This window comes from Caenorhabditis remanei, chromosome IV (assembly GCF_010183535.1).
Source record: "Caenorhabditis remanei strain PX506 chromosome IV, whole genome shotgun sequence".
Classification (NCBI taxonomy): Eukaryota; Metazoa; Nematoda; class Chromadorea; order Rhabditida; family Rhabditidae; genus Caenorhabditis; species Caenorhabditis remanei.
Genome location: NC_071331.1, coordinates 19,811,992 through 19,832,753, shown reverse-complemented (window position 1 = coordinate 19,832,753; position 20,762 = coordinate 19,811,992). Strand labels below are relative to the sequence as shown.

General features: G+C 35.4%; 4 protein-coding genes across 4 annotated transcripts; all 4 read left to right on the top strand.

The window, feature by feature from the left end:
- Positions 1-4,484: 4,484 nt before the first annotated feature.
- Positions 4,485-9,520, top strand: GCK72_015310 (uncharacterized protein; the record flags this gene model as incomplete). The annotated part of the gene is made up of 5 exons (XM_053730770.1): positions 4,485-4,574; positions 4,710-4,925; positions 8,853-9,092; positions 9,139-9,217; positions 9,279-9,520. The coding sequence occupies 5 exons, from the start codon at positions 4,485-4,487 to the stop codon at positions 9,518-9,520; spliced, it is 867 nt and encodes a 288-aa protein (XP_053585542.1).
- A 1,327-nt stretch (positions 9,521-10,847) lies between these two features.
- GCK72_015309 (uncharacterized protein) lies at positions 10,848-11,234 on the top strand (the record flags this gene model as incomplete). Its single annotated transcript, XM_053730769.1, has 1 exon — positions 10,848-11,234. One exon carries the CDS (start codon positions 10,848-10,850, stop codon positions 11,232-11,234), a length of 387 nt encoding a protein of 128 aa, XP_053585541.1.
- A 182-nt stretch (positions 11,235-11,416) lies between these two features.
- GCK72_015308 (uncharacterized protein) lies at positions 11,417-14,097 on the top strand (the record flags this gene model as incomplete). Its single annotated transcript, XM_053730768.1, has 8 exons — positions 11,417-11,508; positions 11,645-11,746; positions 11,789-11,919; positions 12,798-12,881; positions 13,320-13,520; positions 13,583-13,773; positions 13,818-13,901; positions 13,948-14,097. The coding sequence occupies 8 exons, from the start codon at positions 11,417-11,419 to the stop codon at positions 14,095-14,097; spliced, it is 1,035 nt and encodes a 344-aa protein (XP_053585540.1).
- Positions 14,098-17,393: 3,296 nt separating this feature from the next.
- GCK72_015307 (uncharacterized protein) lies at positions 17,394-20,584 on the top strand (the record flags this gene model as incomplete). The annotated part of the gene is made up of 11 exons (XM_053730767.1): positions 17,394-17,582; positions 17,629-17,713; positions 17,759-17,837; positions 17,934-18,135; positions 18,195-18,266; positions 18,317-18,658; positions 19,569-19,653; positions 19,701-19,779; positions 19,827-20,028; positions 20,078-20,149; positions 20,198-20,584. The coding sequence occupies 11 exons, from the start codon at positions 17,394-17,396 to the stop codon at positions 20,582-20,584; spliced, it is 1,794 nt and encodes a 597-aa protein (XP_053585539.1).
- Between the last annotated feature and the right edge of the window lie 178 nt (positions 20,585-20,762).

The window sequence follows — 20,762 nt, the reverse complement described above, 5'->3', positions numbered from 1 at the left end:
TCCAGTTAAAAAGTAGTGAGCACCTATTTTTGCTATGAGCGAAAGTATGCGTTTTTTCTCACTTTTTCCATGAACCCCTACTCATGGATGAAAATGTCAATGTCCCAGATTTCAATTTCTATTTGCCAGAAAACGTCTTTTCGGAAAACTAATTGATTCCAAAAATTTCAGTGCTCTGAGTTCAATCCCCATCGTTTTCAGAATTTACTGTTTCAGTTTTTACTGTTTCAGCCGTGAATATTCGATCAGCTGCCTGCAGCGAGTAACATAACCGAGAGCACTGAAATTTTTGGAATCAATTAGTTTTCCGAAAAGACGTTTTCTGGCAAATAGAAATTGAAATCTGGCACATTGACATTTTCATCCATGAGTAGGGGTTCATGAAAAAATTGATTAAAAACGCATACTTTCGCTCATAGCAAAAATGGGTGCTCACTACTTTTTAACTGGACATTACTCATTTAGACCAGAATTTTACGCAGATTCTGAATTTAAAAAGATCTCGTTGCAAGAGAGTTTCCATGAAAAGATATTCGTCAAAGTTGAGCTCGATTACCAAAAATGAACTTTTAATGATATTTTTCTACCAGAAGATGACGTGTCACATTTTTGGTGCCAACACAAAAAAGTCTTAAAATACTCCAAATAATTTATTTCTGCAAAGATTTTTAAAAAATCTCATCATCTGAAAATTTTTTTAATTTTTCAGTATGGTATCTGGGTTTCAGACGGAAGGGGGCGGAGCCTAACAGAATGTGTACGATTATTCTTAGAAGAGGTTCGGTACTCACTATGCCTAATACCAACTCATACAGACTCATTTGAGTTTTTTCTGTGCATCACTTTGCTCGCAAATGACAGAGAACGTGTCTTAAAACCGATATGTTATTTTTTTACAAAAAACAGCGTAATGAGATTCTATTTTATATCATTTGTTTTAATAGCCTTTTAAAACTGGACATTTGGAAACTGAAAAATTTCAACACGTAATGGAATACATTGAATTGTATACATTGAATCATCAAATTTTTGAAACTGAAATTTCAGTGGTTATACTCTTAAGGCAACAATTATCTTATTTAACGACAACTGAAAAGTTTAGAATAACGCATTTTAAATGGGAAAATGGCTTAATTGAAAAATTTTAATTTGCAATTTGAAACACATATATACTTGATAAAACAGTTCTCATATACTTCAAATATTTGAATTACTAGAAAAATTTGGAGAACATCGAGTTAAGCATTGAAAGAGTTTGTACACCGTTAAAATTAATTTTTGAAACAGAAAGAAACATTTTTAGTAACCACTATTTGTTACTTTCTTATTTTCTAAACTAAAATTTCTGAAACGGTAAATTTTGAAACTAATTTTCAAAATATTAAAACTCAGGACCGTTAAAGTAAAACATGAAAAGTTTGGAACTGATAATCAATTCATCATATTTCATTTTTATCTAAAACCTCCCCTACTGAAAAAAAAAACTATTATTTTTCTCAACCAAATTCATTTAGATCATATAAATTTTCAATAATGGTGCACAGGATTATCACGATGTATGTCGTTCTAGTTTTCAATATTTGTTTCCTGAGACAGTTTTTTTTCATTTCAAATTTTGACATAGTCCAATAAGTAAAGCCTGAGGTCATATTAGAAATAGTATAAGTCCGATAATTAATAAAATACTCACTGAAATTGTAAAATATTTTCAACAGTTTCTCTTCAAGTGGGTTAAAAATAATGATATATTTTTCACAAAAAGTGATTTCAGTTTTGAGAATCATTGTATAGTAATTTGTTTTGAAACAGTAACCTGCCATGCACCTTTTTTTAACCGGTTCATGCGAATTTAATTGGACTTGTCTGTAATTTTTGTTCTAACAAAAAAAATGCAAGAACAACCAACGACTGAAACATGAAGTTAGACATTATCGAACAGTCAATTGTTCTATTAAACAGTACTCGCTGAAACAGAAAAAAAATTCCATTATTGTCGTGGAAATAATATTCCATCCATATTTCCCCAACTGGGTCAGTCTTACTCGAAGACACCTTCACGTATGATTAAAAAGATTACTTCGGTAAACTTGACGTTACTCTCAAAGATTGATGAATTACCTTACCCACTGACCGAGTGACATCCCTATCTCGGTTATCCCATTTCCTTACTTATCTTCTCTTTTTCTGTTAATTAATTAACTCTCTTTTTCTCCAGTTCCCCCATTTTCTATTTTCTCCAATACCTCCCGACCTACTTTCTTTTGTTTTTTTTTCCCTCTTACCAGAACTATAGCCTCGTTAGGGGCTTGATCTGGTCTTCTGTATATATAACTAAGTTTCATTGACCACTGCAAAAAACGCAAGTCATTTTTTAAAAGTATTATTTTGTATATCAAGTGGAGCTTAATTAGAATCTGGCATAGAACCTTCGGAAATCAACTTTTCGTTATTATTTTCTTCTAAAAACGTTGATTTTGATGTATGCTCATTTCGCCCCGGAAGACAGTCACTACTGAAAAAGTTGTGAATATTTCACCGTTTCACAGTTAAAACATACATTTATCTGTTTAACCGATGGTCGCTGTAAATGTAGATCTCAAAGAGTCATGTGTTTAAATTCTAGACGCCTTTTGTTGTTTATAACGACAGTTTGTTACTTTATTTTCCTTTTCCCTTTTGATTTTCCACTATTTATTCTAAAACCAATTATCAAGGGATTCCAACGTTTTCATTCTCAAACATTACCAGAAACAGTGAAAATGTTTATATATTGTCTCTATTAGTTTGAGTGTCGCCTCGCAAGACACCCTGTCCCGCGAGTAGCGAGGGTTCATGCGAGTCCCGCGGGAATTCGGTCTCGGTTCGTCCCGGTTCGTATCGCACTCTGTCTCGGTTCGGTTCCTCTCGATTCGCAAATTATTCGCAAAGTTTCCGAGACAAAGCGAACTGTTCGCATGTCACGCGTTGATCATTTCTACCGTTGATTTTCTGAAAATAAAAATTTTGTTAATTAAAATCGTGAACTTTTTCTACTCTCATTTTCATTTATTCAATTTATTCAATTCTTAATTGTCAATTTTATTATTTTGGAAAATTAACGATTTTAATTACCAAATTTTTATTTTCAGAAAATCAACGGTAGAAATGATCAACGCGTGACATGCGAACAGTTCAGTTTTTGCGAATTTTGTGAGTAATTTGCAAAAAAATAACTTTGCGAATCGAGACGAACCGAATGCAAGACAAACCGAACCGAGACAGAGTGCGAGACGAACCGGGGCGAACCGAGTTAAGCCGAAACCGGGAAATCGGGAATTTTCTTGCGAGGCGACACACTACTATTAGTTCCCAAAGTATACTGTTTTTACAAGAACATATACTAAAACGCCAAAATTTGTTCTGTTACACCTAGATTTTTTTGTTCAATCTAGAATCAAAGCAACATGGTCTTCAATAATGCTCTTGCAACAGGATCTTTCAAATTGCCATTTTCTCTTTTTGTTCCGAATGAATTGATATAAAAAATTGATGTTTCAATAAAAACGAACATTGAAACAGTAAAAATGAATAGTAGTTCTTCCCACATATAGTTTTTTGGACTACATCTCTTGAAACAGTCAGAAAAACTGAGAAGATTATGAAAAAATCTACAGTTTCGGTAAAAACAAAATTCGAACAACTGCAAGTCGATTTTGATGAATTTATAACTTGTTTTTTCCCCCAGTACACATGAAGTGAAAGGAAACGAGCAACAACAGGGCTAGTTAGAATAATTTCTTATTGCCGAAGAATCATTCGAAAAATTAACTGATTCAACAAAAGGAGGAGTTGAAACAGATGAAAAGAATATTGGTTTTATTGGTTTTCAATTGAACATTAATTGAAAACTATCCTCTTAAGACAATCAAAAAACAACTCACAGAACCTTTAGGAATGTTTATTTTAATCGACATCCCGGCACCCCTCGGAAAATTTTAAAATTTCCTATCAAAATGTTAATTATCCAAATTTTTCTTCCTGAATATATGAAATCAGAGCGGTTTGAAATCAATACTTTTTGAAACAGTGACATTTTTTGCTATGAAGATATCAATTGGTAGCGACAGAGAACACAACCTTCCTATATTTTAACTCCCAGTTCCAAAAATCCTGCAACAGTAATCCTTCATTCCAGAATCTCTTCTCATTCTTCTTCGACTACATGTCGAATCGTTTCCCAGCGACAGGAACGATGGTGTGCCAGTAACAATCACGAGACTCTACTCATTTTCATTCTGGCCTCTCACTTTTATTTGGATTATCTGGCCATGGGGTTTCCGTTTTTATGTCAGTTTTGAGGCCGATTTTTATGGTTTACCCGAATACTCATAAGCAGGTTTCTACATAAGGATGGAAGAAATAAAATAAAAACTTAAATTGTTTCAGATAATAAATAAATTGCTTCGTATCGCTCTGCCTTGTATTTCAATCTATTCACACTCTTCATGTTTCCAGCCACTGGAGAGTGTAGACAACTGTATCCTCCATACGAGTTCGGCTCCATTTTTATTCATTATTATGGGGAGATTGGAGGGGTAAGAATCTATAAAAATTAGTACTTTTCCTATCGTTATTTTCGAATCGTTTTAAATTTTTTACTGTTTCATCCAAAACGTGTTATTTTTATCACCTCCCTACTTACAATTACAATTCAAATTCAATATTTTCAGCTCAGCAACTCTCCGTTCCTCCTTGCAAACATTGCTTTCTGGATGGGATCCACAATAAGTATCAACCTGATGGTTATCTTTCTGGTTGCCCAAGCAAGAAATCGGGGATCTCATCATGTTCAGTACAAGAGTAGGAAGAGTCGACGAGCAGAGTTATCGGTGACGTTGACGACGTTTGCAATGATTTTGTCGTTTTTGATGAGGGGGATTTGTTTGGTGAGTTGTGATTTTACTATTCTACTTTCATATCTGTTTGCTTGAAGATTGTGAAAACCTTTTTTACTGTTTCAAACTATTCAAAAAAAAAAGTTTTGGATCGAACTTGAGTTCAAGAATTAGTCACTAGCCAATTTTTGTTGTTTTTTTCGACATAGATTGTCCTTCTGCTACTGAGTTTTCCGCTTCACCAATCAAATCTAACAGTTTGTTCAATTCATCTTTTTTTTGTACGATAACAGATATTAAGAGACTTAACTGTTTTAATACGAATATTTCAAAATAGACTGTTTTAACTCTATAACTGTAAGTTTTCTAATTTTTCTGTTGCAGCAAAAATTTATGAATATTCATCCGAGGTTCACAGGTTAATGATCGCCTTAAAGCGCAAAAGTTTTAAAAAGTATTTTTGGATTTCCACCCTGTCACCAGACCAATATTGGTAAGTTGTTATTCCAAATTTTCCAATTCACTATCAGTAACTAGAACTTTGTAAGATTCCGTTCTTATAGTCAAGCAGAGTACAAAGTTACTACTTCTATAAAAGTTTTCAAACCTGGAAAAAAGAAAAGTTTTAGAGAGAAATTCACTGTTTCAGCCCATACAAATCTTTAGTCGTTATTCTTTATTCTTGATGTTACGACACTTTCTTTTTTACTTCTAAGTAACGCTTTTTCAACATAGTTGTATTATTTCAGTTAAAGATGATTAATGCTAATTATAGGCTATGTTAAAGTAATAAAATTTTAAGCCAGGTTTATATTCAACCAACACAGATGTTCCATCGTTATTCTCAATTCTCGTTATTCTTCTGATATGTGCTCTCTTATTTCTGACTAAACGATTTTTCCATTTATGCACTGTTTGTTACTTTCTAAACTTTCTTTCTTTCTAAACTAAAATTTCTGTAACAGTAACTTTTAAAACTAATTTTCGAAATATTAAAACTCAGGCCCTTTCTAGTTGAAATGAATAGTTTGGAACTGGTAATCAATTTATCAGGATTTTTTTTAAATCTGCTCTCAAAGAAACTCGATTAGATCATAAAAATTATTCAAAAACTGTACCTAGCAGGTTTTATCGTTCTAGTTTTCAATATTTGTTTTCTGAAACAGTACTTTTTTTCGAATTTCAAAATTGTCATCAAGTAAAGAAACGGATGGGATAATTCAGCACTTTGCATAGCTTCTATAATTATTACAATACCCACTAAAATATTATTCCTTTGAAACCATAGAAATAATATATTAAGCTGTTGTCGGAAAAAAAAAGCGACGAATTAAATTGGTTTTGAGTAGCATTGTATAAGAATCAGTTTTAAAACAGTAACCGGCAGTCAGTAGCTCATTTTTGAAAGAATATCTTGATGCAAGTTTATTTGAATTTCCCCAGCACAAAAAAAGAAATTTAAAAGAATATTCATATAAGAAGAGTGCATAATTTCATTAATTTTAGAAAAAAGTCGCTGAAACTGAAAAATTATGTTAATAATATTGGTAGTCAGAACAACATAACTGATCTTCGCATAGCAAAAAATTGTATAGGATCTCCATGAAACAGTATCTCATTTTCTATAATCTCCGCTTATATAATATACGCTCATCTTTTTTTTAATTTTCAACAATTTTCAGAAAAATGTCCAAAAAATCAGTATACGGAAACTAAACGTACATGGACTTTGAGTTCAAGTTCAACACATTCCCCGTATACTTTGCATTACTCCCATTGTCTTATGTGCTACCGACTCTATATATTGTCTGTTATACTATATTTGTATTCATGGAACATTATTTGAGGAGAAAAAAGTTTATTGTGAATTCACAGATAATTCTAGTGGTTTCAATGGCACATATTGTGGTAAGTTACATAATTTTTTATATAGCTAGGCATTGTTTGAGTAATACAGAAAAAATGAAGCAAAAACAAATAAGTTTGATATGAAACAGTAACTATACTGTTTCCATAATTTTTTTGAATGTGGAACACTCCATATTGCCAGTCAGTTAGGGTTCCGAAATTTTTCTGATGTTTCATCTTTTAAGAAAGAGTTGGGACCCGATTATTTTTTTAAAGCAAATAAAAAATCGTATAGAACCATTTTAAGTTTTTTCTCTAGGTTTTTCGAAAGTTAGCTGAAAGTGATGAATTGAAGATATCGAACTTGATTTCAAGAATTAGCCAATTTGTGTTGTTTCTTTGAAATTGCCCTTTTGCAACTTTGAGTTTCCGGCTTTACCAATGAAAAAAAACTTCAATTTATTATTTGCTTTTTTCTTTATTACTGTAATATTTCTGAAACAAGTTCAGAATAATGCTCTGATTTCAATGATAAAGTTTTAGGAAGTATTTTAAGATTTCCAGCCTGTCACGAGACCTGCTTCGAAAAATATGGTCAAGTTGTTATTCCAAATCTTTCGATTTACTATCTCTAACTAAAGCTTTGTAAGATTCCGTTATGAAAGTCAAGCAGAAAAACAAGTTAACTACTTATATGAACTTTTAAGAACTGGAAAAAAGAAAAATTTTAGAAATTAATTCACTGTTTCAGCCAACACAAATTTCAGTGGGAAATGATCAATGTTAATAGTAGGCTAATGCAAATTTGCAAATATTGCAGCTTCAACAGAAATTCTTCCATTTCCTGTTATTCGGAACTGATAGTTTTACTAATTTTAACCTGTTATAATACATTTTATCGGAGAAGTATTTTTATAAAATTTCAATACATTTGCTGTTTAAGAATACTATTTTCTAGTGCTTGGAAACGGTTATATAATCTAATTCCAAGTATATCGCTTTTTTGCATTATTTGATAGTTTGTCAGATCTACTGTTAAACCAGAGTATAACCCATCCGCTGACCGCTCGCTCAAAGTTCGTCCCTGAGACGCGGAGTGGGTCTCGTTGCACACTTCGAAAAACGTTAAATAAGTTATAGTTTTAATCAAATTTTCCAAGCTACTGTTACTGTTTCAGCCACAACTGATGAATATTCTTCTGAAACACATATTGATCAATTTTCGACATTTGTTAAGTTGTTATTTCAAATCTTTCGATTTACTATCTGTAACTAGAACTTTGTAAGATTCCGTCCGGTTAGTCAAGCAGAGTGCAAGTTTACAACTCAACTTCTATAAAAGTTTTCAAAACTGGAAATAAAGAAAATTTTAGAAAGAAATTCACTGTTTCAAATTGTTTCAATAACACAAATATTGAGTCGTTTTTATTCTCGTTAATCTCGTGATTCTACTGACTAAACGCTTTTTCCATATATGTACTGCTTTTTCAACATATCGGTGTTGTTTCAGTTTAAAATGATCATTGCTAATTGTAGATTAATGCAAACTTGCAAACATTGTAGTTTCAACTGAAATTCTTCCATTTCCTGTTATTCGGAACGTTTTTCAAAACATATTTTAACCTGTAATAATAGACATTCAATCGGAGATCGTATGGTTATAAAATTTCAATACATTTGCTTTTAAAAAAATTATTGGCTCTGTTCGACAATAGCGGGACAATGGAGAACAAGCGGGACAATCTCCGAACAAGCGGGACAATCTCCGAACAAGCGGGACAATCTCCGAACAAGCGGGACAATCACCGATTGAACGGGACAATCACCGAATGAACGGGACAATCCTCGAATATCCCCGAACAATCACCGAATGAACGGGACAATCACCGAACGAACGGGACAATCCCCGAATGAACGGGACAATCCCCGAATGAACGGGACAATCCCCGAATAAACGGGACAATCCCCGAATGAACGGGACAATCACCCAACTGATACACTCATCACATTTTTAGTACTTGTGCCTATTTCTTTTTCTGTTTTTTGTAATCGAAAGAAGTTATTACAGTCATTTATTTATTTAATTGTTTGAGTAATAATGCAAAAATAACAAAAGGCTGAGAATTTAAGCAGCAGAAGTTCTTCCACGTGCTCCTCTTGTTGCAGTTCCTCGATTTCCTCCACGTGCTCCTCTTGTTGGAGATCCTCGATTTCCTCCACGTGCTCCTCTTGTTGGAGATCCTCGATTTCCTCCACGTGCCGCTCCTGTTGCCGATCCTTGGTTTCTTCCACGTGCTCCTTTTGTTCCACGGGTTTGTTTCCATGGACACTCCGGAAGTCGAAGAAAATGTCGACAATTCAACGGAAACGGTATTCATCACAATCCAGTAGTCTTACATGCCTTGACCAGTTACAGAATTCGTCAAAATTGGAGCACGTGGGAAGTAATTCTGCTCAATTCCCGATAGTGGAGCACGGTCACAACTTCGTCTACAGTACGTCTCTTGAGCTTCGCGTAGGCGCCGAAATTGCAATCGACCAACATTTTTTTTCCAGAGCATCGTTTTCAATTCTTTTTTTCGAAGAACTTTCGAAGAACTTTTTCGAAGAACTTGGAAATGGCTGAGGATGAAGAGCACACTGAAGGAGAGGAAATGACTGAGGATGAAGAGCACACTGAAGGAGAGGAAATGACTGAGGATGAAGAGCACACTGAAGGAGAGGAAATGGCTGAGGATGAAGAGTACACTGAAGGAGGGGAAATGACTGCGGTCGAGGATTTCACTGAAGAAGAATAACCCATTAATGATAATTAAATAAATAAATGACTGTAATAACTTCTTTCGATAACAAAAAACAGAAAAAGAAATAGGCACAAGTACTAAAAATGTGATGAGTGTATCAGTTGGGTGATTGTCCCGTTCATTCGGGGATTGTCCCGTTTATTCGGGGATTGTCCCGTTCATTCGGGGATTGTCCCGTTCATTCGGTGATTGTCCCGTTCAATCGGTGATTGTCCCGCTTGTTCGGAGATTGTCCCGCTTGTTCGGGGATTGTCCCGCTTGTTAGGGGATTGTCCCGCTTGTTAGGGGATTGTCCCGATTGTTCTCCATTGTCCCGCTATTGTCGAACAGAGCCAAAATACTACGTTTTTTTTTCCAAATACTACGTTTTTTTCCAATAGTGCAAACTACTAGTTTATATGCTATCTGCCCTATTTGAAAATGATATATTAATCTTTCTCAATTTGTTAAGTTTGACGATAATTTATTTCTGTTTCAGCAAACACGCATTTTTCGTTATTGAAAAACAATTGTTGCTGCCAAGAATGTCTCTATAATATCTATATGCAATAGTTTACGTATTATTTTGCTGATTCTTTGAAATTTCTAAGATTTGCTTATTGGGGTTTAGTTGAATTTCATTTTTGCTCCATTCTTGGTTAATGGAAGAATTTCTCGAAGATATTTCAAACTTTATTTAAAACGTATTAGTTTTTGTTGATGTTTGTTAAAAAACATGATATTTCTCTAAATTCCTAGATTCTATTTATTAATGTATTTTCGAGCTCAGCATACGGTACAGACTAAGAAACTCAAAAATAATTTCACCGTGTAGTGTAACAAAATTTATAATAAATTTGCTGTTTCAACATAAACATTTGGAAATTTAGAGTTTTTCCTACCTGCTAGAAATCGTTCAGCATGTCCATGCTATTTTAGTTTTTAAAATTGTGAATTTGATAGGTATATGGTACCAGAAAACATAAAAAGCTTTACTGTTTCAGCCAAAACAGATAATTTATTGCTTTACTTAGATTATGTTCCCAAAACCACTGAATTGTTAGTTTTTTGAAATTTTTGAAACCAAATTACCCAATTAGTCCTCATAATTGTTGTTCCCGGAATACAGACAAGAAACAAAACTTTTAATTAAAAACTAATTTATATATGCTTGTATTTACACACGAGGGGGCATTTGCAATAAATTCAAGATTTTGAAATCCGACATGTTTTGTACGTGACCTCTAGTCGCAGAACACCACAGGTCGAATGAACACGTTTTATCCCGATGGTTTTTTCTTTGTCCATTTTCATTTAATTTCCAAACGTTTTCACAAAAAAAATGGAAGACAATGATGATCAGGAGCGTTCAGTTCTGTATTGTTGTATCTTGTGCCCAAAGTCATACAAACATGCGAAGTCGATTCGGAGACACATGACGGACGACCATCGGACAGAAAAGGGTGCGACTTACAGGATAGTCACATCAAATGAGTCTCGAGAAGTTGTAAGTCACGGAAATAGATCACACATTACAAAGTTCAACTTTTTCCATCAGGGTAATGGTAGTTATGCGTGCGATCATTGTGACCTAAAATTCACAAAAATGGAATTCTGGACAGAGCATTTAAAAACATCTCATGAAGACATTTATCCTGAAGATATTGAAGAAAGGAACTTTGATGATAAGGATCAGTTTGAGGTTTTGACTGACGAAAGTAAGGAGTAGTCTAATGCATGTAATTTTTCCGGTATGGTTATCCGATTTACAAAAGCTGTCTTCGACATCTTTGGTTATTCGACACTCTTATTCACGGGCTGATGGTTGTCATGTCACTGTATTGCGTTGCCATCGGGAAGGGTCGTATTTATCACAAGCTATCACTCGGATTCCCACAGTATCGAAAAAAGATGTTGATAGGTGTCCAGCATTTGCTCGAGTATGTCGACCGTACTCCGTTCAAGAAGTCTATCCTTCGTTTAGGTTATTCTGTTTCCAAATGGTATGAGGAATGTAAAGTACAGGGTCACGCACAGTCATGAGATAAACTGTGCGACGCTAAAATTCACCGATACGGACATCGCATTTTTTAAAAAGTAAGGCATTTCCTTTATAGTGAAGGTAACGGTGTTTTTCAGGCAAATCGAAGAACTGAAAACTGATTCGCAAATTTTGTCTGAAGTCAGAAAGACGAGATCAGAAAACGATAAGTTATATTATTTGACTTCGGATGACCTACGGTAAGGTAAGAGCTAGTCTGTTCAAAGTAAGGCAAACTTCAGCAACTATCGCGAGAGCTATGGGACCATCGTCGGAAGATATGATGTCGATGATTATCGCTCGGTCTGCACCGCTGCACAAAAAAATGAGAGCATTCGGTTTTTTACGGAGTCTTCAGATGAGCATGGAGAAGGTTTTCAGCTAGGTAAATGGACGTACTGGTTGCTGTATAATAGTGGATGTTCAGTGCTTATTAATGAAACTCAAAAAAAATGGCTGGAAGAGTTCGGAAACAGAGGAGTACAGTTGGATGATACGTTTAATATCGTGAAATATAATTTGAGACTTAGTACGATTATGGTTATCGATAATCAAGACCGATACAGACCTGCCGGTGTTTAATTAAATATGAGGAAAAATGTAACTGTAAATTTACAGCATTTTTTATATCTTATCGATTGAGTAGCAATGAAGTTGAGCGGTTTTTTTTGTCCGTCAAAAAGTTAGTTCCCTCATTCAAACCGAAGTATCTGGCAACTGATGAAGCTCCGGCTTTATATAATGGATTCATTCGGGTTTGTTTCACAAGTTTTTCAAAGTCGATCCTTTTGTTGCAGGCCTTCCCAGAGTTGGAGACGTATACCAAACGTCTCCTATGTCATTGGCATATACTTCAAACTTGGAAAAAAAATAGCCTCAAATTTCTCAAGGTTGCCCTCTCAATATTAAGGAATCGTGCAAGAAAATAATATGAAATGTTGCAGCGGGTCGATAAATCAACGCAAGTAATGAGATTTCTCTACAATGCCGTCAAATCAAAAACAGTGGCAGAGATGGAGAAAAGTTTGTTAAAGTTCCTCTCATTTTCAGAGAAGGTTGAAAACGGCGACACATTCGCTAGATACATTTTAACTAATTATGATAGTGAGTCACAGTTAGGTCGGATTCTCTTGTAAACCATTCTCAGAGAACAGAGAGCAGTGGGCTACTTGCTATCGTGCGAATGCGCCTTTCAACACTTCCACGGGCTCAGAGTCATGGCATAATGTCCTGAAGACATCTCAGTTGCAGAGGAAGCGAAGTCGGCGTCTGGATGCTTTATTAGTAATTCTGGAGGATTCTGTGGAGATGATAGATCATTTAAGGATGGTGGAGGTCAGAATACTGATAATCTCTGCCTGCATTTGTGATTTTTTCCTTTCCAGACAAAGAAAAGTCTTCAAAAACCGCACACACGGAGGTCCCTTACCAACCAATTTCATCTGAAGATGACAAATTTGAATGTGGAGTCAGAATTCATAATTGAAAAATTTGATGTTACCACTTTTTCGGTAATTTGGAAGGATGTAAAAAGAACTGTTAAGCACAATCCAGGATGTTGCTGCAAAACCGATGTAAGTTGATTGTTAAAGGTAGGTTTCAATGCTACAAATTTAGGACAATATACACTGCCGTACCTGCCAGGCGTGCCCCTATGAATATGTGTGCAGCTGCCCAGATGCCAAACCTGGAATTGTATGTACACATATGCATTTTCTGAAGGAGTGGAATGGTAAGACACATAAGCCCTTGCAATATTTCATGATTATTAAGGTCATTCGGAAGTTGGAGACGGAGGTCCTGAAATTCTAGCTAGTGCAGATTCTGGTCGTTCAGATGAAGTGGAAGTAAGAGATGTTGTCGACCAAGTAGATCAAACTTCCAGTCTCGGATCATCGGCACCCGGATCTATGGTCCTCGCTGTTATATCTGACGACTGTAGAATGAAAGCAAATCTAATACATCAAGTAAGTGGTAAAAAAACACAGAAAGGCGTATTATTGTTCAGACATTGAATGTCCTTGGAGACTTCACAGACAAAATGTCTGCCTCTGGGACGGCTGATGATAAGAAACTGTTGGATCAGTTGTATGATCAGTCCAAAGAAGTTGCTTTGTTCTTCAAATCAAAAGCACCACAGTACGCATCAAAACTAACTCCAGTCAGAGGATGTGAAAGAACTCGCGAAAAAACGATGAGGGAGAAAGTTGGATTCCCGACTAGAAAAGTGAGCGTTTGTGTTCCTGAGGAAGATAACAAACTTTTTTACAGAAGAGGCGTGTCAATGAAAGAGAAACTGTGGAATTGATAAACTTGAACAGCGATGATGTTACGTTCTGCTGCATCTGTCGTAAAGTTTAAAATTTCAATTGATTCGTTGTATTTCTGAAAGATGTTTCAGATGTGCCCAGAAGGAGATGAACTGGAAATCAATTGGCTCGGTTGCCGCATATGCAGAATTTGGGTTCACGAGTCGTGCGCCGAGAAACAGAGTAGTATTTGCAACATATGCAGTACAAAGTACTCTGAGATGGAGTCTTTGTATAATTAAATAAGAATAAATTTCTTTGTTTCCATTTTCACGATTGCAATTGTATCACCTGAAAGCAAAAAATAACCCTGGAAATAACCCTTCTTAGGCTTAGGCTCTTTCTCGATTCTAAGGCTTAGCCTCTTTGGGTACATTCTGTTATAGACCCCCGTAAGATCGCCCCGCCCCCAGGCTCAGCGCCCTGGAAGTAGTGATTACCTTAAAACAGGGCACCCTGGAGCTTGCTCTCGCCCCGCCCCTTGGCTCAGCGCCCTGGAAGTAGTGATTACCTTAAAACAGGACACCCTGGAGCTTGCTCTCGCCCCGCCCCTAGGCTCAGCGCCCTGGAAGTAGTGATTACCTTAAAACAGGACACCCTGGAGCTTGCTCTCGCCCCGCCCCTAGGCTCAGCGACCTGGAAGTAGTTTTCTTCCTCGAATTGAAGAACGAAAAAGATCAATCAGAAGAGAGTGGTCGAGGAGAGAAGAGATAACTGATTCGTATCGATTGATCGATTGTTATTGATTAGAAAAGTGGGCGTGGCTTAACTGACTAGGGTAGTGGGAGAACTCACGGGAAAAATAAATTGAATAGTTTAGTTTTTAAGGAGGTTTTACTATTTTTTTAGTCAGAACACGAAAAAAAAAAGTTGACGTGAATTTTTAAAAAATTTGAATTGTTTTCTGAAACACTCTGGAATTTCTAGTGTGAAAACTATAAATTTGAAAAAAAAATACCGTTTCTACTAAAATTTTTTAACTTTTAGTTTTTAGAAGTTTTCAATTCAACGTTGTTCAGATGCAGAAGTTGTTGTCTCTCCATGGGTATTCTATTTGACTCATCCAGCATTTCGAAGGAAGAAAAGACAGTCCACGATAACAGTTGGATATTCAATTAGTTTGGGTTCCGGGGGACTAAAGATAATGGAACAAAGATTTCTGGATAGTAGTCTGGAAATTGATAAAGCATAGATGATCTGTCAAAAATAATTTTTTAATACCACCGGAACGTCTTAAATTAGAACACTCAGTCTGAAAAAATACATTGAAATGCACCACGAAGGTTTTCAAATTTTTCAGTTTCGAAATTTCTTGAATATGAAAAATAAAATATTTACAATTGATAAGATGAATTCAATCCCTTTTTTCTATATATCGTCACTTTATGTTTTCTAATTTTTTCGATTCGGTAAATTCGTTTCTCAAATAAATAATAATCTGGGTTGTAGTCTATTTCCTGATTGAGCAATTCAAAATATTTGTATTGCAAGAAGAACGTCGAAAGTGTCAACAATGAGTGATGATATTTGTTTTTTAAAATATTTTTATTATTACGATGTCTATCTAGCGTAAGTAAAATCAAGTTTCTACTGTCTGTAATCAAGATTTTCATTTTATTTTTGATAAAATTAAATTTATTTTCAGATTCATAGCTATTGTTCTGGAACACTTTATAAAGTAAAAATCATACTTGTCAAATGATGGGGCCTGGCCCCGGGCGCGGCCCGGCCCCAGGGGCCGGGCCCGGCAACTCAGGCCCCTCTTTTCAGGGATATGGGATTTTTGAGAAAAATTTTCAAATTTTTCCCAAAAATTTTCCAATTTACTCGTTTTTTATACTTTTTTCATGATGATTTAGTATATTTTTCGAAAGATTGACTGAATTTTTAAGCCTTTACTCAAATTCGAAAAAAAATTTGAAAAAAATTTGAAAAAAATTTGAAAAAAAAATTCCTTCCAAAAGATGGGCCTGAGGGACCGGGCCGGGCTTTGGGCCGGGCCGGGCCGGGCCTGAAGTTTTGGAAAAAAAAGCCCGGCCCTTGACAAGTATGGTAAAAATTAGGCCTCATGAATTATTGAGTAAAAACCATACAGTGAAAAAATGTCTGTAGCTGATTTTTAAAACAAAGATCTGTCAAAGTGTTCAATGAGACTAGTTCTCCAATTTCCTGGATATTTTTGTAGTTTTTGACAGAGTAGAAATGACTATTAGTCATATTTTCTAGAGTTACTTCTACGTCAATTGTGTCTTTTCTCAAATGGTTTGTAGTTGGATCAAAACAATCTTTGCTTTCAGAATCTCTTCATTCCTTTTTATTATATGAAAGCGTTTGTTTTTTGTTTTGTTTTAGATTACCATTTAACACTTTCCATTTTATTCCTTAAACCTAAAAGTTGCTTGCGCTAAACTGCGAACATTTTTCAGAAGTTGTACATGACACTCAAAACGCCTAAATATATCCAATTTACTGAATTTTATGTTGATAAATTCTCAAAGTTTCGAACTTTTTCTAAAGTGTTTTCTAGGCTACATTTATCAAGGGAATTTTCTGATGGTAGTGACTTTAAACTAATCGAATTATTCAATTATCATATCTGAAAACGCCAGATTGAAAGAAACTAATAACCGAGAGCTGATAATTTTCTTCTGAATCAGTGAAGGTTTTGAACAAGTGCTGAAAAGTTGTCAAAGGTTTTTTCGCATTTTATGGATCAAAGAAAAAATATATTTCCGTAGAATTGCCAGTTCACAAAATGAAAAAAACAGGTTAGAGCCTAACTTTTTCATTTGGGTTTCTAGGCCACTGAAAGTTCTACCACGTCACTTGCTCACTAATTTCAACTTGTTTTCAGTGCTGTTGGCTTATCAATAGTAATGAAACTAGGCGTTTAATAATTCATAAAGGTTGGAATCCTTGCTTTAGTGCGTATCATAGTGACGAAAAAAAAATTTTAACGAGGAAAATATTTCTAAAATCACAAAAGAAAAAGTTCGGCCAGTATTTTTTGAACTGATAATCATATCAATGCTCTCATTTTTCTGCACTTTTATTTACAAGAGTTTCCTAGATCACAGTTAATGATTTTCAGTTGCCCCAATTGTGGTCAGTAGATAAACAAATTGAAATATTCAAATGAAATACGTGTCAGGTGATCAGGAAGTATAAGCATATCATGAACACAATATGTATTTTCTCGATATTTTTTTTTCTAGGAACTGTCTAGTCAGCTACAATCTCCGTCTACCCCTTACTCCAATACTACAATCGAAAGAATCTGGACTTTTGTTATTTATCTGAATTGAATTTCTTTGAATCAAATAGAGTGGTATTTAAAAGATATCGCTTTTGAAAAATAACTAAGTATCTTCTAGTCTGACATGTACGTGCCAGTTTCTACAGCCTAATCTTAACCTAATCCGTCGTTAAGTCCTTACCTCCGTCACACTTTCTTTGCACCTTTTGTCTTTATCCTTTTCTTTAGACACTTACTTTCAGTATAAATATCCATGACTAATAATCATTTTCAGTTAGTATTATGACCGTGTCCAAGTATGTCCCCATCGGACAACACATTTGTTTCTTAATTGCCATTTTGGCTAATTCTCTGCTACTATATCTCATAAAAATCCGCGCTGGAACTGCATTTGGAAGATATCGAATCATGATGATTTGCTTCTCGGTCTACTCCGTTTTCTATGCCACTGTGGAGACATTGACATTACCGGTGAGGTTGCTGATTCTGTAGAATCATAGAATTATTCAAATTCCAGGTGATGCACATTCATGGCTCTGGAATCTTGTTCTATGTGAATAGTTTTCTGAAGAATGATTTGTTATGGGGAGTGGTGATTACTAGTAGGTTTGCATTATATAGAGGGATTCTGAATAATAGTGTTTCAGTCGCCTACTGTGCGTGCTTTGCATTCTGTATCTCCACATTGGCCACTCATTTTGTTTTCCGATATATTGCGGTTTGTAAGTAAGTCTGGGTGTAATAGAGATAGGCTTACGACTTGAAAATAAACATACTGAATCTCATCTTGATTCGAAAAGTGACTCTAATTTCAAATTGCAGAAGCACTAAACTCTACTACTTCGATGGCTATAAACTCTACTTATGGTTCCTTCCTCCTCTTGTTATGTTCGGTGCCTGGGCTACTACAATAATATTTATTTATGTTCCGAATCCAGAAACCCGAGACTTCTTCAGAAATATGACAAGAGAAGTGTACGAGGAGAATATCGATCAGATTGCTTATGTTGGCCCAGTGTATTATGTAAGTTGGCTATAAATCATGTTACAACCTATGAACTGTGACAATAAGGATAATTACAGACTTGGGAAAACGGAAAACGTCAGTTTCGACTTCCAGATTTGCTTGGATCACTGGTGATCTGCAATATTATTGTGAGCACTTTCAATTTGACTGCATCTCATAACTTAATCCAACTTCTCAGGGACTTTCCTTCACCACTTGTATCATTTGTGCCTATAAAACTTACAAAAAGCTTAATGACTTCTCTACCCAAATGAGCAATCGAACACGTGCTCTCAACAAACAACTATTCTGGACACTCGGACTCCAGACCCTTCTTCCCTGCTTCACTCAATACATGCCTGTTGGACTACTATTCATTCTCCCGTTATTCGAGATAGAAGTCGGAAAAGTTGGGAATATTGTTGGAGTCACTTGCTGTTTGTACCCTGCTATGGACCCGTTGATTGCAATTTTTATGATTGATCGATTCCGAAATTGTGTTTTCAGAAAGGACAATCAATCGAAAACTAGAAGTGGAAGGGTCACTGCACTAAATTCTGATATGTATTCTTCTAATCAATGAGATTGATATTTTGATATTCTGAATACAAATTTTGTGTTGTTAGTGCACTGCTCATTAATTTTTTCTCGAACTTAAATCACCTGTTCCTATATAAACCAGAAGTAGACATGATTACGCGACAACATGTGATTTATGAGTTTACCTTTTCCACTAATTAAATTTATATATCACTTTTTGATATTTCCTCTTCAACTAAACTCTGTTAACGAAAGCTATCAAACTAGACTCAATAATTTTATATTTTAGAGAAGTTGTAAAAACTTGACAACAAGTTTCGTGCATGTGATGTTTTTTTCAGAAACCAATCATCATTTTTAATAATAAGTATTTAAAAACATTGTATATCATTAAACCTGTCGACTTAAAATTGCTAACCTATTCACTGTCTTGCTATTTACTTCAGAAATAAAGTGTATTTTTCTTTATGTAAAGGAAATTTTCAAACATAATTACCAAATTAACGGCTTTTTCCTTCACATGAATTTTAAATTTTCTCTTACAGCATTACATCAAATAGAGCTCTCAGAAAATGTGTTGTTAGCGGATATTAATACCTTTATTCTAAGAACTTAACCTTTTCACTTAATCCTCCAGTTGTCTCTTGCACTTATCGGCTGACTAGAGTATTCCAGAGACAATGTGTGTACCCATTTATATCCCTATCGGACAACACGTATGTTTCTTTGTTGCTCTCTTGACTAACACCTTACTACTGTACCTGATAAAAACTCGCGCTGGAAACTCATTTGGAAGGTATCGAGTTATGATGATTTGTTTTTCGGTCTACTCTATTTTTTATGCCACTGTCGAGACATTAACATTACCGGTAAAATGGTTAAGGCGATTTATAAAACTGTACAAATTCCAGGTGCTGCACATTCAAGGGTCTGGTATCTTGTTTTATGTGAATAGTGTACTCAAGGAGAATGTGAAATGGGGGGTTGTGATAATAAGTGAATTCGATTTTTTTTTAAATTCAAGATATATTGTGTTCGTCCAGCACTATACTGCGGCTCATTTGCATTTTGTATCTCAACACTGGCCACTCATTTTATTTATCGATATATTGCGGTTTGTAGGTTAGTTTTTTTCAGCTGACAGTTACTACATGAATTCATGATTACAGAAGCATCAAACTCTACTACTTTGACGGATATAAACTCTATTTATGGTTCATTCCTCCTCTCTTCTTGTTCAGTGTCTGGGCTACTGCGATCCAATTTATCTATGTTCCAAATCCAGAAACCCGAGACTTCTTTAGAAATATGACAAGAGAAGTGTACGAGGAGAATATCGATCAGATTGCTTATGTTGGTCCAGTGTATTATGTAAGTTGAGAGGAAATTATGTTAACACAGAAAAAAAGAATAATTACAGACTTGGGAAAACGGAAAACGTCAGTTTCGACTTCCAGACTTGCTTGGAGGTCTTTTGATCTGCAATATTATTGTGAGCACTTTCAATTTGATAGCCTCTCATAACTTAATTGCTTTTCAGGGTCTTTCCTTCACCACTTGTATCATTTGTGCCTATAAAACATACAAAAAACTCAATGACTTCTCCACCCAAATGAGTAATCGAACACGTGCCCTCAACAAACAACTATTCTGGACACTAGGACTGCAGACCCTTCTTCCCTGCTTCACTCAATACATGCCTGTTGGACTACTATTCATTCTCCCGTTATTCGAGATAGAAGTGGGAAAAGTTGGGAATATTGTTGGAGTCACCTGCTGTTTGTACCCTGCTATGGACCCATTTATTGCCATGTTTATGATTGATCGATTCCGGAATTGGCTGTTTCGAAAGGAGTCTCCATCGGCAGCTAGAAGTGGGGCGAAGGTGTATGCACACACTTTTGACAGACATTCTTCTAATAAATGATCATTGCGAGATTTTTCAAAGGTTGTGATAAGAATTCTCATATTCTCGGCAGTCACCGGCAACTTTAGCGCGGAAGTTGGTCGGCTTCAGCTGGGAGGTTGGTTCTGGACAAGACCGCTGCTAAAGCCGACCAAGATACGACCAACTTCCGACCAACTTCTGACACGGACCGCATGGA